The sequence below is a fragment of the Ruditapes philippinarum genome, unplaced genomic scaffold, assembly GCF_026571515.1.
Source record: "Ruditapes philippinarum isolate M1 unplaced genomic scaffold, ASM2657151v2 ctg582_1_1_1_1, whole genome shotgun sequence".
Lineage (NCBI taxonomy): Eukaryota > Metazoa > Mollusca > Bivalvia > Venerida > Veneridae > Ruditapes > Ruditapes philippinarum.
In genome coordinates, this window is record NW_026867385.1 from 79,616 (window position 1) to 94,944 (window position 15,329).

Here is a 15,329-nt window from a genome sequence, read left to right on the forward strand (position 1 = left end):
CTGTCTATTGTTGTACAGCTTACAACTGTCTGAGGAAGACTGTTTCAGAGGCGGATGGTGTCTGGGTAGTAAGATCGCTGGTAGCACTGGGTTCTTGCAAATGGTACCAGGTAGTGAAGTCCATGTCCTCGAGCAGAAATGATTGTGGGTGAGGTTGGATGTGGGGACTTCAAATAGGCCGTTGACTATGCGGTACATCATGGTCACCTTAATTAGCATGGGTTCTGCGTTCTCGGCGGGTAGGCCACTGTAAGTGTTGCAGCATCGGCGTCCCACTGCTGGTTCTTCTATAGTCTGAGAAGACCATTCTTGCCGCTGGGCGCTGCACCATCTCCAGTTTCCAGATATTTGCCTAAGTGAATGGGTCCCAGATGATAGAGGAGTATTCCACCAGAGGTCTCACGAGGGTCATATAGCAGAGCTCTTTGGTCCTTCTTTGGCATTTATGGATGTTTCTCTGTAGAAAGGATGTGGCATTGTTGGCTTTCTTTGTAATGAGGTCAATGTGATGATTCCAGTTTAGTGACTTTTGGAAGTTGAGGCCTTAATATTTTTCTGTATTTACTTCTTCTAAGATGTGTCCATAAATGTTATATGATTGTCTGATTGGTTTTTCTCTTGTTTTTTATGTGGAGTATCTTGCATTTTTGAGGGTGGGTTTCCATCAACCATTCCTTTTCCCATCTTTGTAGTCTATCTAGGTCCTGCTGTAGGGCTTTAGCATACTAGTCTGAATGGATAGAGCGGTATATGGCACAGTCGTCAGCAAACATTCTAGTTGTGTATTCAGGTGATACATAGTTGGGTAGATCATTTATGAAGTCGAGAAATAAGAGAGAGATCTTCGTTGATTTGAAGAAACTAAATGTATATTGTACCCTTTACCTGGGACTCATAACTGGGAGATGGGACAAAAAAATAACCGGTCACTGTATATTTTGGTCAGCTATATTTAAAAGTAATAATGAAAAGTCTCTGTAGCTGGCCCAGTAATAATAATAATAGTAATAATAATAATAATAATAATAATAATAATAATAATAATAATAATAATAATAATAATAATAACTACATTCCTTTGTAATAAAAATGAAAATAAAGAATTTAAGTAGTCCATATATTTCAAAATTGGTGGAAAATGGGCAGGGAAGAACACATTCCTAAATTTAGAGGTATTTGACCGACCTCTAGTAACAACGGTTTTATCCAATCGATATGCAAGATTATAATGACGTCATTAATTGTGTACATGTAGGCAAGTAATGGCGACTGAAAAACCGTGACATCCATCGTTGTAATGATTTTGTCGCAGTTAGTTTAATGTAAGCATATGTAAAGAAATATAATTATGCAATTTTCACAGATAATGAAAAATTTATGCGCATGCCATATGTTTTCATTTACATATAGTCGTTGTACAGGAAGGCAATTGAAAAAACTACTTAGAAATTAAGCAAAATTTATCATTGGGTACCCGGTAGGGCATCTTTCCCGATTGACAGTGTAATCCGCAAGACACCAGAAAACTCGAATGTTAACAAGTTGCCCTATTATCTGATATAAGGGTAAAAGGTTTTGTACAGACACCACTTTTGTAATTTGTTTAATACAGTGTCATCAGTGAGAGAGAAAAAAAAAACATGTTGCATTTTTAACCAAGTCAAAATATTTTTGCAAGACAAGATAACTTGGCAAACCTTGATTGATTCTCATTAGACAAATGTACGGGATTAGTTGTTGTTCAGATATTTGTATTGGTCGATTTCACAGTATTCTCTGCTTTTTCATTGGCCAGTTTCAGTGATAGTCGCAGTTTCAGTTGCATCTAGGCTGTGTGATTCACCATATTTTTTTATGCATATGAAGTCGGTGCAAGCCAAGTTGTGCATCTGATCAGATGATCTTTTCAACTTAATTCAGCTTTCAGTTAATCTCCATTGTATCTTGTAATGCTTCTGCCATGTTACTTTTTCACTTGCGGTAATGACTAAAATACAGACTGAAATGCATGTAGCAGCCGACCGGGTCATCTCGGGTGTATATTGACAGTTTGATCGGAGCACTTTACTAGTATACATCAATATTTTATTTTTTTCTATTTCTGTTGTTGACGATTTCTGTCAAAAATACCTAAAATCTAAAATAAATGAATTCTTTCCGGTAAGTCAGTCAACATTTGAAAAAGATCCCCCACATTTTTCAGTTTGGTGGGCAACAATCCATAATTTTAAAATTCTAGATGCAACACTGATATCAGTTTCATATGAATGATCTGATTTTTTTTACCTTTGATTTTAAATAAAGACTTTAAGATCAAAATACTTTTAATAGATTCAATTCTATATAGCTTTACTCAAAATTACTGCTTAATTTCTGATGTCCTACGCAGGGTTTTCATTTTTATCCGACGCAACAGATGCTCGAAAGAAAAAAACCAATTTTGCCAAGGGTCAAGGGTGATACTCTGAAATACAGGCTAAAAATACAACCAATTTTAAAAGCATTTTAACCTATGGTTTGAATCGCCAATCGGTTAATAATGAAAACCCTGTCCATGTGAAGATAATGATTTATTACCCTGTTATAGGTATTACTGGATGTGATCCCAAGGCACTGAAGTACTTGTTCCAGCTCTTCATCACAGTTTATGTCTATTTCATGAATATCAGACAGCAAAAAAAAAATGTGTACTTTCTAACATTTAGCCATTGGAAAATAAATGAGTGGCATGCAGATAGATATGAAATAGAATGTTAGTAAAAAGAATTTTGAAATTGTTGACACTTATTTAGATTCTGTTGTTATGATGAAGATTAAAGAATAAATTCTCAAGCACTGTCTTCATTCTAATTACAATAATTAAACTTCATGTCACATGCATGTATAGTAGTCTGAAATAGTATGTTTAACTTCGTATTGGCTGTAAAGTAAATACATATGAGTTTTGCAAGTACAAAAAATGTAGTTTATTTGACGCTTGAATAATTTTTGTTCCTTCTATTTTCAGTGTTTTTACATCTGAAGAGAATTTACAAATAGAGAAGTAGCCATTAGACAGGAAGAAGTTTGAGTAACGTGACAGAATGGCTGAGGTTGGAGCAGGAAGTCTTGTGGATGACAAGCACGTGTTGATGGATGTTGGATATGGAATGGGAATTCTGAAACAGCTTAATGAAATGAGAGCCAAGAAACTCTTCACTGACACGATCTTGTGTCTCGGTCAGGAGGAGTTCCCTTGCCATAAAAATCTCTTATCAGCAAGTAGTCCTTATTTCCATGCGATGTTTACTAATGATTTAAGAGAAACGCGTGATATACGTGTTCCCTTCGCTGATATTTCTCCCTGGACATTTAAGCGTATTATTGACTACGTGTACACTGGTCGTTTAGAGATCTCAACAGATAATGCTCAAGAAATGCTCACTGCTGGTTGTAGATTCCATTATCCTGCCATTGTCGATGCTTGCTGTACTTTCTTAAAGCGACAGTTACATCCCTCAAACTGTTTAGGAATTCAGTTATTTTCTCAGATCCATTCCTGTAAGGAGTTAGAGGACAGTACTACAAAGTATGCGCTTGAAAATTTCTCCTCGTTAGTTCAGTATGACGAGTTTTTAGAACTGCCGTTAGAAAAATTGCTGTGGTTTGTATCGAGTGATCATATCGAGGTACGAAATGAAGAGACCGTGTATAATGCTGTCATGCGATGGATAAAGTATGATGTTGAAGATAGGAAAAAAAGTGTTCTCCAGTTACTTCAAGAAGTCAGATTGCCTGTGATCAATATTAATAATTTACGAAGCATGGAGAATGAACCTCTTTTACAAAATTGTGATACTTGTATGGATCTAGTCAGACAAGCACAAATTAAACATGAAACAATTCATGATCAGTATGGTAGAAGAAGGAGAAGCATGCAAGATACGATGTTCCATCCAAGGCCATCCACTATTGCTAAAGAGGTAATAGTGGCAGTGGGCGGTTTGAATGGATTCGTAACAAGAAGCGTTGAAATGTTTGATCCCCAGAAAGATGCCTGGTCGTCCTTGCCAGACTTTCCGAAACCTGTCACATGGTTCAGTATTTCTGCTGTAGTCAATTGTATAATTGTGGCCGGAGGAATTCTTGATAATACAATTATTGACAGCGTGTGGAAGTTTGATACTTTGGTGGGCGGGGAAACAATAAATAAGAGTCAGAAAGCGAAACTGCCCCACGTGCTTTACGATAGATTAAATTTTTTTGGGGGAGTGCATTACGCTAAATTTGAAAAATTTTTTGATAGGGCTGTTTTTGAGTGGGTTTACCCCTCCCCAAAGGGGGTCAAAATAGGGAAATTTTTCTTTCCCGCGGGGAAATTTTCTTTTAAAATTTTCCCATTTTGGAAACTGGTGGGAAGGGAGGGGGGTTTAAGGGGGGGCTAAAGGCAAAAAAAGGAATCTATGAAGGGGCTGCGGGCATAAACTGAAACCCCTTTCCCTAAATTTTTTCTTTCCCAAGGAAATTTAAGGTTTTTTCTCAATAGTGGGCCCTTAAAGGATTTTTTCATTGGGGGAAAATTCAAAAAAAGATCAACTTGATCCTGAGAAACTCATTTTCCAAAAAACCCCGGGATAGGGAATTTGCCCCTAAAAAATGGTGCCACCCTCCTTAAAAGACAAGATTTGTGATTAGGGGGTGACTGACCCTTTGAGGGGGGGATAAACGGGCCTCATGCCCTGATTTTTTGATGCTTTGATCCCGAAACAAAGACTTGGGAAAAAGAAAAAACCCCTGCTTTAAACTAGGGGTTTCCATTCTTGTGTATTTTATTGTTAATTATTTTAAAGTATATTTTTGGTAAGTGGGGTTTAGTCCCTCCTTCCCCACTTTACAAACATAAAGTATTTTTATTTAAAAAAGTATAAATTTCATTTAAGTTGTAACTTGCAGTTAAGGTGCTTTTCTAAAACATTCACTTCAGGCATGGAATATATATTTATTCTTTGTCAAGTCTACAAGGGTACATAAATAATTACATTAATTTGTGCTTTAATTAACAGTTGTGACCCTTTTATTTCTATCACATTATGTTTAGTTTTATGTTTCTCACAGACAAGTTATAACTTATAGTTCTGCACACCATGCTTGGAAATCTCTGTCAAAATTTTGCTTTGAGATTAAAGTGTTGGCCTTTCAACTAAGGAAACATGAGTTTAAATCAGCACACTACATATTACTCCAGATTGGTCTTAAAAGTTTTTTTTTGAAATCTCAAAAATTTTATCAATGAATGAAAATTGAAAATGTTGTCAAGTTTACCGAGTTTACAGATTAATTTATTTTATCTGCTTAAATATCTTAAAAGTACACAAGTTACTTGTAGCTGTTGTATTAGTTTTCAAAATGCTCACACATTTCTTTTTACTAAATAGAGAAATTGTGGTGTTAAAAGACATTAAATTCTGTCATATTTCATATAGTACACCACTAATGTGAATATTTAAACATTTCTGAAGTCAAAATTATTTTTCTGAAATAGATTTTTCAGTAACTTATTTTACTGATCTGGAGGTGTGCCACATTGGTCAGGATAATGTTTCCTCATTTATACTAGTTTAACTTTTTGGTAATCCCAGGAAACAGACTTATACGTGTTTAATGTTTCATCAAACACCAATAAAATATTTTTGAACAGCCCTCAGAATGAGACAAATTTCAAAAGTGCAAACATTCAATTTGGCACAGTTTATATGCTCCTTGTTTTAGCTTTAAAACTTTTTAGAACTTGAATGTTATTGGCAAGTCCATTATTAGAGACATGTAAGCAAAGATATTTTCTCCTGTCATGGAAAAAGTAGTTTCACGCTTGATTCCTGCATGCTATCCGTTGAAAAGTTGAACAGGCCGTCTATGTTAACTCTTGTTTACATCATGTACATGTAGAATATAATTTATACTTGACATTTGTTATAGAAGACATTATTTGATCCGTGTCACGATAAAACCAACATAATGGGTTTGCGACCCGCATGGATTTAGACCAGCCTGCGCATCCGCGCAGTCTGATCAGTATCCATGCTGTTCGCTATCAGTTTCTCTTCGTATTATAGATTTTGTAAGCGAACAGCATGGATCCTGATCAGACTGCGCGGATGCGCAGGCTGGTCTGGATCCATGCTGGTCACAAACCAATTATGTTGGTTTTGTCATGACACGGCTCATTTATAGATTTATGCACATTAGAAGCTGATGCGCATGTAAATATCATTTTTACCTGCTGCTATCACAATCATCATTCTATGTAGTTTCCGCAAGTGTATAAATATTTCATCACTTTTTTGTAGCTTTTTGCTGATTTTTTTTAAAAAAAATTCAATACAAAGGGCATTGAAAATATATTAAATGTGATAAAGAATTGAATCAAGTTTAAAGGTATATTAAACCAATCTGTTTAATAGATAATCAGATAATTATCTTATTTTCAGAAACTTATCATGTTAAACTTTGTCTCATGTGTGTTAACCAACTTGAAACCTTAGCCTGCTGGATGCATGTGATTCTACACTGTTACCAGTCCGTGCAGATCAAGATCATCCAGTTTATCTGTGCCATCTGATCATGGTCTGCACTATTCTATATTCTATTCTATATTCAGTCAGGACATATTTTGAAAATTTGAAAAACAGAAAGATGAACGGTTTTGTCCAGATTCTAAGATGGACAATTCCATTTAAGATAGTTAGTTTGGTAAGGGTTAATATTGTTCATTGTATGCTCTCAGAAATTTGTTTGATGGAGCATAATAATAGTTACCAGTTTGTCTTCTTTTTGGAGTATATACATGTAGTTTCCTTTTTGCGGCTCTTAGGAGTATAGAGTTACCCGTTTGTCTTCTCTTTGGATTATAGAGTTATCAGTTTATCCTCTCTTTGGAGCACACAGTTATCAGTTTATCCTCTCTTTGGAGCATACAGTTACCAGTTTATCCTCTCTTTGGAGCATACAGTTACCAGTTGTCCTCTCTTTGGAGTATAGAGTTATCAGTTTATCCTCTCATTGGAATAAGTTACCAGTTTATCCTCTCTTTGAAGTATAGAGTTATCAGTTTATCTTGTCCTTGGAGTATAGAGTTACCAGTTTATCCTTTCTTTGAAGTATACAGTTATCAGTTAAGCCTATCCTCGGAGTATAGAGTTATCAGTTTATCCTCTCTTTGGAGTAAGTTACCAGTTTGTCCTCTCTTTGGAGTTATAGAGTTACCAGATTGTCCTCTCTTTGAAGTATAGAGTTATCAGTTTATCCTCTCTTTGGAGCATACAGTTACCAGTTGTCCTCTCTTTGGAGTATAGAGTTATCAGTTTATCCTCTCTTTGGAGTTACCAGTTATCCTCTCTTTGAAGTATAGTTATCAGTCAGTTACCTGTTTATCCTCTCCTTGGAGTATAGAGTTATCAGTTTATCCTCTCTTTGGAGTAAGTTACCAGTTTATCCTCTCTTTGGAGTATAGAGTTACCAGTTTATCCTCTCTTTGGAGTATAGAGTTATCAGTTTATCCTCTCTTTGGAGTATAGAGTTACCAGTTTATCCTCTCTTTGGAGTATAGAGTTACCAGTTTATCCTCTCTTTGGAGTATAGAGTTATCAGTTTATCCTCTCTTCAGAGTAAGTTACCAGTTTGTCCTCTCTTTGAAGTATAGAGTTATCGGATTGTCCTCACTTGTCATGTCAAACAAACTGATTCACACACCTTTATGTATTGACCAGTATCTTAGATATTTGTAATGTTGGTAACTTCATATACTTCTACTATTGGTTTGGGTTTTTGCTTGATGGGGTCATTGTAAAGGTCACTAAGGCTAAAAATAGATTTTCTTCTTTTTTATCATCAGGCAAACTTTATGCTAAGGCAGTTACATCATGGAGCATTTGTCAGTATTATTGATATGCTTGATTTACTCTGAAAACTGAATTTATACTACATGTATTATAATAATATAAATGTTAAATACATGTATGGTTATTTTTAATTTGTAGCACAATAGGTTTTGAAGTACATGAGATTTAAATATGAATATTATTATTGTATGATCTAGTCATATGTTATATTTTGGTAATTATTTTAAGAGGAAGTTAATCTAAGAGTTTTAATTAAGTCTTTTATACATTTGTATTGTAGGAATAACTGTGACATTATTTTGAATTGGTTTTCTACATATTTTGCATTATTTCATTTGATCTTAAATCATTAATTTATTGTCTTTTACAAATGTAGTTGAAATTCAGTATTTTTCTTTACTAGTAATGAACTAATTTCTGGTAAAATTTTGTAATAGACTTTGTCCAACAAAAAACAAGCAACTAAATTATAATGGTGGCATAGACAATTCATTATTGACATTATGACACTTACATATTCAGACAGTAATCCAGTCAGTTTTCTAAAGTTAATGGTTCTAATATTTTGTGAAGGAACACAGTTTCACACAACTGGGCTTAAACTCATTAATTTTGAGCCTAGATTCAAATATTATATACCTTCAACATTAGACCTAAGCTTAAAGGCGCATGCCCACAGATGAGCCAAACATTTCAAGAAAATAAACCAAAAATGTACTATTAGATTTCAAGAAAAGTAAAATGATTTACAATTCAAGTAATAATTGACATGTTACATGCAATGAATGACTATGAACTCTTGCCATATTTATTACCATATTTCTTTTGCATGACAAAATGATTGAAGGGCTATTTTGGCATATTTTGACATTTTATTTTGTAATTTATATTGATTAAAAGTGTGGTTTGCAATGTGTTAAAATTTCTTTCTTTCTTTATATGAAATTTTCAAACATTTTTTATACAATTTCAAGATTTTCATGAAAATTAGTGTGGATCTGGAGGCATGCTGCTTAAAGCAGCTTTAAAAGAGAAAATATAGTAAGAACTAAGAATTTAAAGTTATTAAAACTCAGATGAGACTTTCAAATTTAAATATACAACAAAAACAACAATTTACATGTACTTAATTGATTTCTTATTGCACACTTTTGTTCAGTTTGCTGTTTTGTTTAGTTTTTGTTTGTTTTTCACATTGAGTCTTTTATCATTGTTTTATAAAGTACGGAAGCAAATATCAATGTTTTACCATTATTGTACATTGGTTTAAGCTGAAGTATTTTCAAGACATTGCTGTCTGTATTTCATATCCATCTTGAGGGTTTTAAGACCTTTAAACATGTCAGTATTATTTATGGCATTGCTATGAAAGTCAGAGATATAAGGTCATTGATACATTTAATATTACGACTTTTCCATGGTTTCACATTATGTTTATGTCAGACTGACTGTATTTTTTACTGTGTTTAATTGTGTTGCCAGTTGCTGTACCAGTGTGACCATACCACATTGTATGTGACATCATTTTAACCATGTGTGACATCATCTTAAACCTGTGTGACATCACTTTCACCCTATGTGACATCATTGTAAATTGTTTGCTGCTGAGGAGACTGGTATACCCATTTTACTTAGAATAATATGTATTTTGACAACAAGATAGGAACACCTGAGTACCTAGCTGTTATTTGGATATGAAATTATCTATTTGATTTGTTTACTTGCAATTATTACTTGTATCATATTTTCTTACAGTTTGTGAAATGGATGTCATATACCATATGATGTGGGCACACTGTCTATACATGTACATGTATGTGTAGATTAAGATCTGTTCAATTGTCTGAAAATTGTATACTTTCATTAAGATAGGTGTTATATAAATGTTGTCCTAGCAAAGGCTATATAAGATATATAAAAAATGTATTTATTTCCTTTTAATAATGTCCAGAACCGTCAAATGCTGATTCTTAAATGTCCTTGCAAAGAAATTAAATTATTACATGATTTCGCAGTATAACAATAAATCTAAATTTAATATCATATTGATTATTTAGCCATGATATATCCTACTTATTTTACATATTTTGCATTTAGATTTTTCTATTTCTGTAGATGATATTTACTATTATATTAATTAAGTAAAAAGCTGTTAATTTCTTGTCTTCTATGGATTAAATGTTGGCTAGATAAGATAATAAATAAAAGCTGTTATGTTGTTGTGTTTAGAAAAGATAAAATATCTGTTAAGTTGTTGTCTAATGTAATAAGGTTTTAAATTGATAAACAAAGCTGTTAAGTTGTCTGGTTTATTAAGGTTTAGAAAAATAAAGAGCAGCTATTTAGTTTAGTTTTGTCTAACATATTAAGATTGAAAAATGATAAAATATTTGTTAAGTTGTTGTCTGATGTATATATATTAAGGTTTAAAAAAATAAAAACAGTTATTAAGTTATTGTCTAATGTATTAAGGTTTTAAAGAAAAAAAATGAAAAAAATCTATTAAGTTGTTGTTTGATGTATTAAGGTTTAAAAAAAAGATAAAAATAGCTGTTAAGTTGTTGTCTGCTGTATTAAGGTTTAAAAAAGATAAAAGTAGCTTTTAAGTTGTTGTTTGGTGTGTTAGGGTTTAAAAAAGATAAAACAGCTATAAAGTTATTATATGATATATTAAGGTTAAAAAGAAAAGAAAAAAAAGCTGTTAAGTTGTTGAATAATGTATGAAGATTTAAGATAGTTAAAGAAAGCTGTTAAGTTGTGTTCTGGTGCAGAACGGTTGAAAAAATAATAGAAATATAGATAAAATAATAATAAAATGTTGATGTAAAGTGCATCATCTTTCAACAGGGAAGAAAAAGAATGTAGATTCTTCCAAGTTTTTCTTAATACATTGTAACATACATGTATGGAATAAATTACATGTTAGGAAGACAGGGTTTAATTCATATTTCGTTACCATGTTTCAACTTTCAAAAACTTTATTATCCAATATAAAGTTTGTCGTACATTTATTAATTAAAAATCTTTTTTTATAACCTAAAAAGTGCCAGATTTGTATATGGATGGATTTGTCTTGCCTTGAATTTTAAACTTTCCATAACTTGTTAAGAGCGAATTTAAGTTAAAAATTTTCCTAAATTTATGCATCCAACTGGGTGGATGTTAATAGAACAGCCAAAAAATGCATGTTGATATGACTAAACATTTTTCTAGTGATTTAAGCTTAATCGTATATGCTATTAATATTAATTTTTATCACTAGAACAAACCAGTAACGATTTTGCCCACTTAGCTCAATAAGGAGAGCATCTGTTTTGTAATCTGGGTGTCCTCTGGTTCCATTGGTGACCCTGATTCAATCCTCGGACATAGCGTTTTTTTTCTAATGTTTCCTTAGTCATGCAGAACTCAGAGACAACCGATTCGTAAAACATGGGGACATGTAGTTAGTCAAGACTCAATACTATTCGTAGCTAATTTTTTTGGTATTTTAATATTGAAATTCCTGAAACATTTAATGGACTATTTCAAGTTCAAAGCTGGTACAATCAATTATACAAACTTTGAAGGTTAAGAAATAAAGTCAGAATGAACAGATCTTCGATTCAAAGTATGACAAATTTATTTTAATTTTACAAATTTAGCAGGATAATGATAAAATTATGTACATTATTATTATCACCATAATTTGTGATGGTGCTCTTTTGTACTCTTGCCAGACCTTTTTTTTTATATTTTTTTTCACTTTATTCTGAATTAGAACTGGCAAGAATGAAATCAGATTTCAGTGTGTGTGAAATATCGTATTGTTTCAATTTAACGCCCCTTGGGACTTGCATTTTTCCAAAAGAGGTTTAAAAATGTGCTTCAAAATATGTTTATTAATTAAAGATTCCAATTCAGTTATAAAACACAGGATTATTTTTTTTATTATGATTTTACATTTCTGGAGTGTCAATTATATTTTTTAGATAAAAATATTTGGATTTTTTTTGGATTACTCTTTCATTATGGATTATAAATCTCTAAGGTAGGTAAGATTTTTGTCTTCTACAAAATGTGATGGGTGGTGCTAAATGGAAACAATATGGTACATGTACTTAATGATTGTTGTGTGTGTGGTGTGTGTTCACATTATGTGGTGCAGCTGACAAAGAACCAAAGGTTCACAGTGTGCTTTTAGGATAGGTTGATAGTTCATTATAAGAAAATTTACTCTCGAATTCATCTTTTACTGAGAAACTGGAAGTTTTAAAAATTACTTTTTTCTTCTTTTTTTTTTTCACAATTCATACCTTTAAAAATTATGTAACCAATGAAATTCTAGTATTTGCATCATGTGATCTCTCAATATAAATCGTTATTTACAATTGGATCCAATCTTTATCAATTAAGCCTCACTGTCATTTGTCCAAAAATGCATTACTCATCAAGGTACAAACTAACAAACTATTCCATTTATTACCCACTCTCCTCCCCCCCCCACCACCCACCCCCCCCCCAAAAAAAAAAATGAGTCATGATTAGAAAACATGACCATGTGGTTTCAAGAATCTCAGTATTTTGTTTAGGTCTAGCTGCCTTGTAAACTAAAAGAAGGAGTTTCCTAAGAAATTTCTCAAAAATGTTCATATAAAAATTGCCAACAAATTGTTAAAATGACCAACATACTCTTGCTATCTTACCATACAGTAGATGTATTTTGGTTAATATAGAATTTATTTAAATTTGTTTGTGTAGAAAGCTATAAGCATATAAACACACTTTCAAAATCTGTTCCTGGATTCAACCAGTACTTAGCAGTGAGTGTAAAGTTTCTTGCTCAAGGAAACAACTTGTCCCTGACAGATTTGAACCCATGGGCTAACACTCATTAGATTGCTAGTTTGACGCATTAACCACTGGACCGTGCCCTCATTGTATCTTCATTAAACTTTTGTCAAAGTGTCATTTTAATTAGGGGGGTTGACTTAATGACTTATGACCACTGTGGTGCTCTGGTTTTATTTGATATATGAGTTTTGTTTTTGTTTTTTGTTTGCATCACTGTGTTGTCCCTATTTCACATATTTATGAACAAATGATCATTAATTATAATATTTTGGTAAATAAGTTACAGACATAATTTTTTTTATTCATTTCAAACATTTATTGTAACTGAATGGAATTTCAACAACTTGAAATTTAATCAGTGAAGAAAAAAGATATGTTCTTTATTAGGACATATTTTGATGGTTGAAATAATTAATGATACTGGTCTACTAATTTATAGTTGGTACATGTACATGTTTATATCAAAATATGGTTGATGGTGTCAAAATTGTAGTTTTAAACAAAACTTGTCAAAATTATCACAGACTTTTTAATCATGGACTTTTTTATACATGCTATTGTCTATATATCTAGGTGGAAATGTCTTTATACGATTAAGTCAGGTCAACCTTTTTCTGCTGAAATGAACTTGTCTAGCCTCCATTAATAGGGCAGTCTATTGTCACTTTTAGGGATATAGAGATGAAAATTTGATGTTGGTCAGCTGATTAAAAAGAGCATGGTCAGCTTGCACCTTATCTTGCTCTATAATGTTGCAAAGGGTGTCAACTTCCTAATACGCTGTCAACTTCCTATTATACTGTCAACTGCTTATTATACTGTCAAGTTTCTATCAAACTGTCAACTTCCTGTACTGTGCTGCAGGTCCAAGTTTTTCAATTGTTCACATGTTTTGTTTGTTCATGTTTATGAAATTGTGTTAACTTATTTTAAAGAGAATAAACACCATATTTATGAATTTGTTTAATAAAATTTAGTAAAAGAAAGCAAGTATATTATTATTAATGTCCTTAAAAATTATATTTCCTGGGCCATATGTTGTGTATATTTATATTACACATTTTGAAGTGTATTCATGATTATACATTTTCATGGATTATACATTGCCATCCTGTTGACTTGGATATCCCTGCTGTAAAATATTTTGGCAGAATTTACCCATGTGACATCTGAACTGTTCCCTATTCAGTGTGTAAATATTTTGATATTTTACCAGAATATGATAACAGACAAGATCGAAGAGTCTTTTGAAGCATGATTATAATTTATCAGTGTAAGAACGCAATATAACATAACATGATTTGTACAGAAAAGCCAATTTATTAATTTTGATATGTTTTTTATGATCTGATACATTAAATTTTATGTCTCGCCTAAAAAAAATGAAAAAGTTCCGAAAATACAAAATCGGGATATTTGAAATTAGTCCCTCCAAATTTCTTTTTGGGACGAGAAAAATGTTTAAATTGGTTTTTTGCAACTTTTTAAAACCCTCACGTTTTTCCCCCTTGGGGAAACCCAAAATTTACAAAGGGGAGAACAAAACTCAGCTTGACCGGGGCTATATAGTTACCCGGGGCGCTTGGAATTTCCCTATCGCCCTCCCCTTTCCGACTGAGTTCCGGCCCCTTACGCACTATTCCCCCAAATTTGTGAAAGTTCTGAAACCCTGACAACCCCATGGGCCCTTATTGTGGGTTTTTTGCAAAAATCTGTAGCACCCTATTTAAAAAAATGAGTAAAGCTGTTTTTTGGGATGGATTTTTTTTTTCAAAGTTTAATTTTACGAGTCGCAATTCTCTTTTAAAATTTTTTTGTTTATTTTTTTGCTTTTTGGGGGGATCATTTATACTTCCAAGGGAAAATTAATGAAGGTAGCGTGCATCGTATAAAGCAGAGTTGCTTCCCTTTTTCTCAATTTTGTATTTTTAAGTTTTCAATTTTTCGGGCCTATCAGTGTATTTATATTTTTAACCATTTTTTCCCAAATGGGTTCAAAAAGGGACTAGGCCCAAAGGTCGCTACCTTTTCGATTTTTCAATTCCCTTCCCCTAAAAGATTGTTTTTGATGCGTTAAGCTTAAAATTTGATTTGACACCAAAAATTTCCCAATTTGCCAAGAAAAAACCAAAATTTCATAAAAAAAATTTTGAAATATAAATATTTTTTGTAAAAAATTATTTCGTTTGAATTTGGTTTCCCAAAAACATCATTTTAAGGGGTTGAAAAAGGCCCGGGAAGAGGTTTTGAAATGTTAATTTTAGGTTTTTTTTTTTTAAAAAAAATAAAAAATTTAAAGACTCCGAACTTATCAAAAAGAAAACTCCCGGAAAAAAAACAATCAAAAGCCCGTGCGCCATTTTGCATGGAGTTTAAGGTAAAGTTTCGTGCATGTGCATTAAGGCTATAAGATTTTTTACTCTTTACAAATTTCAAGAGAATTGGGAAATATGACCATTATATAAAAACGCCCAAAATTTACCTTTTAACTGGGGGCCGATAAATTTTGTTTAAAAAATTCCCTTAAAATCGTTTCTGCTTCAATAATTTTAAATTTTCTTTCAGTAATTTTCAGACAAATTTAAAAATACACTGGGATATTATAGGGAAAAGTAATAA

At 32.5% G+C, this 15,329-nt stretch overlaps 1 protein-coding gene across 1 annotated transcript; it reads left to right on the plus strand.

The window, feature by feature from the left end:
• Positions 1-1,245: 1,245 nt before the first annotated feature.
• LOC132735948 (kelch-like protein 20) lies at positions 1,246-6,598 on the plus strand. The gene is made up of 3 exons (XM_060722990.1): positions 1,246-1,322; positions 3,008-4,194; positions 6,468-6,598. The coding sequence occupies exons 2-3, from the start codon at positions 3,084-3,086 to the stop codon at positions 6,596-6,598; spliced, it is 1,242 nt and encodes a 413-aa protein (XP_060578973.1). The 5' UTR covers positions 1,246-1,322; positions 3,008-3,083.
• Positions 6,599-15,329: the final 8,731 nt, after the last annotated feature.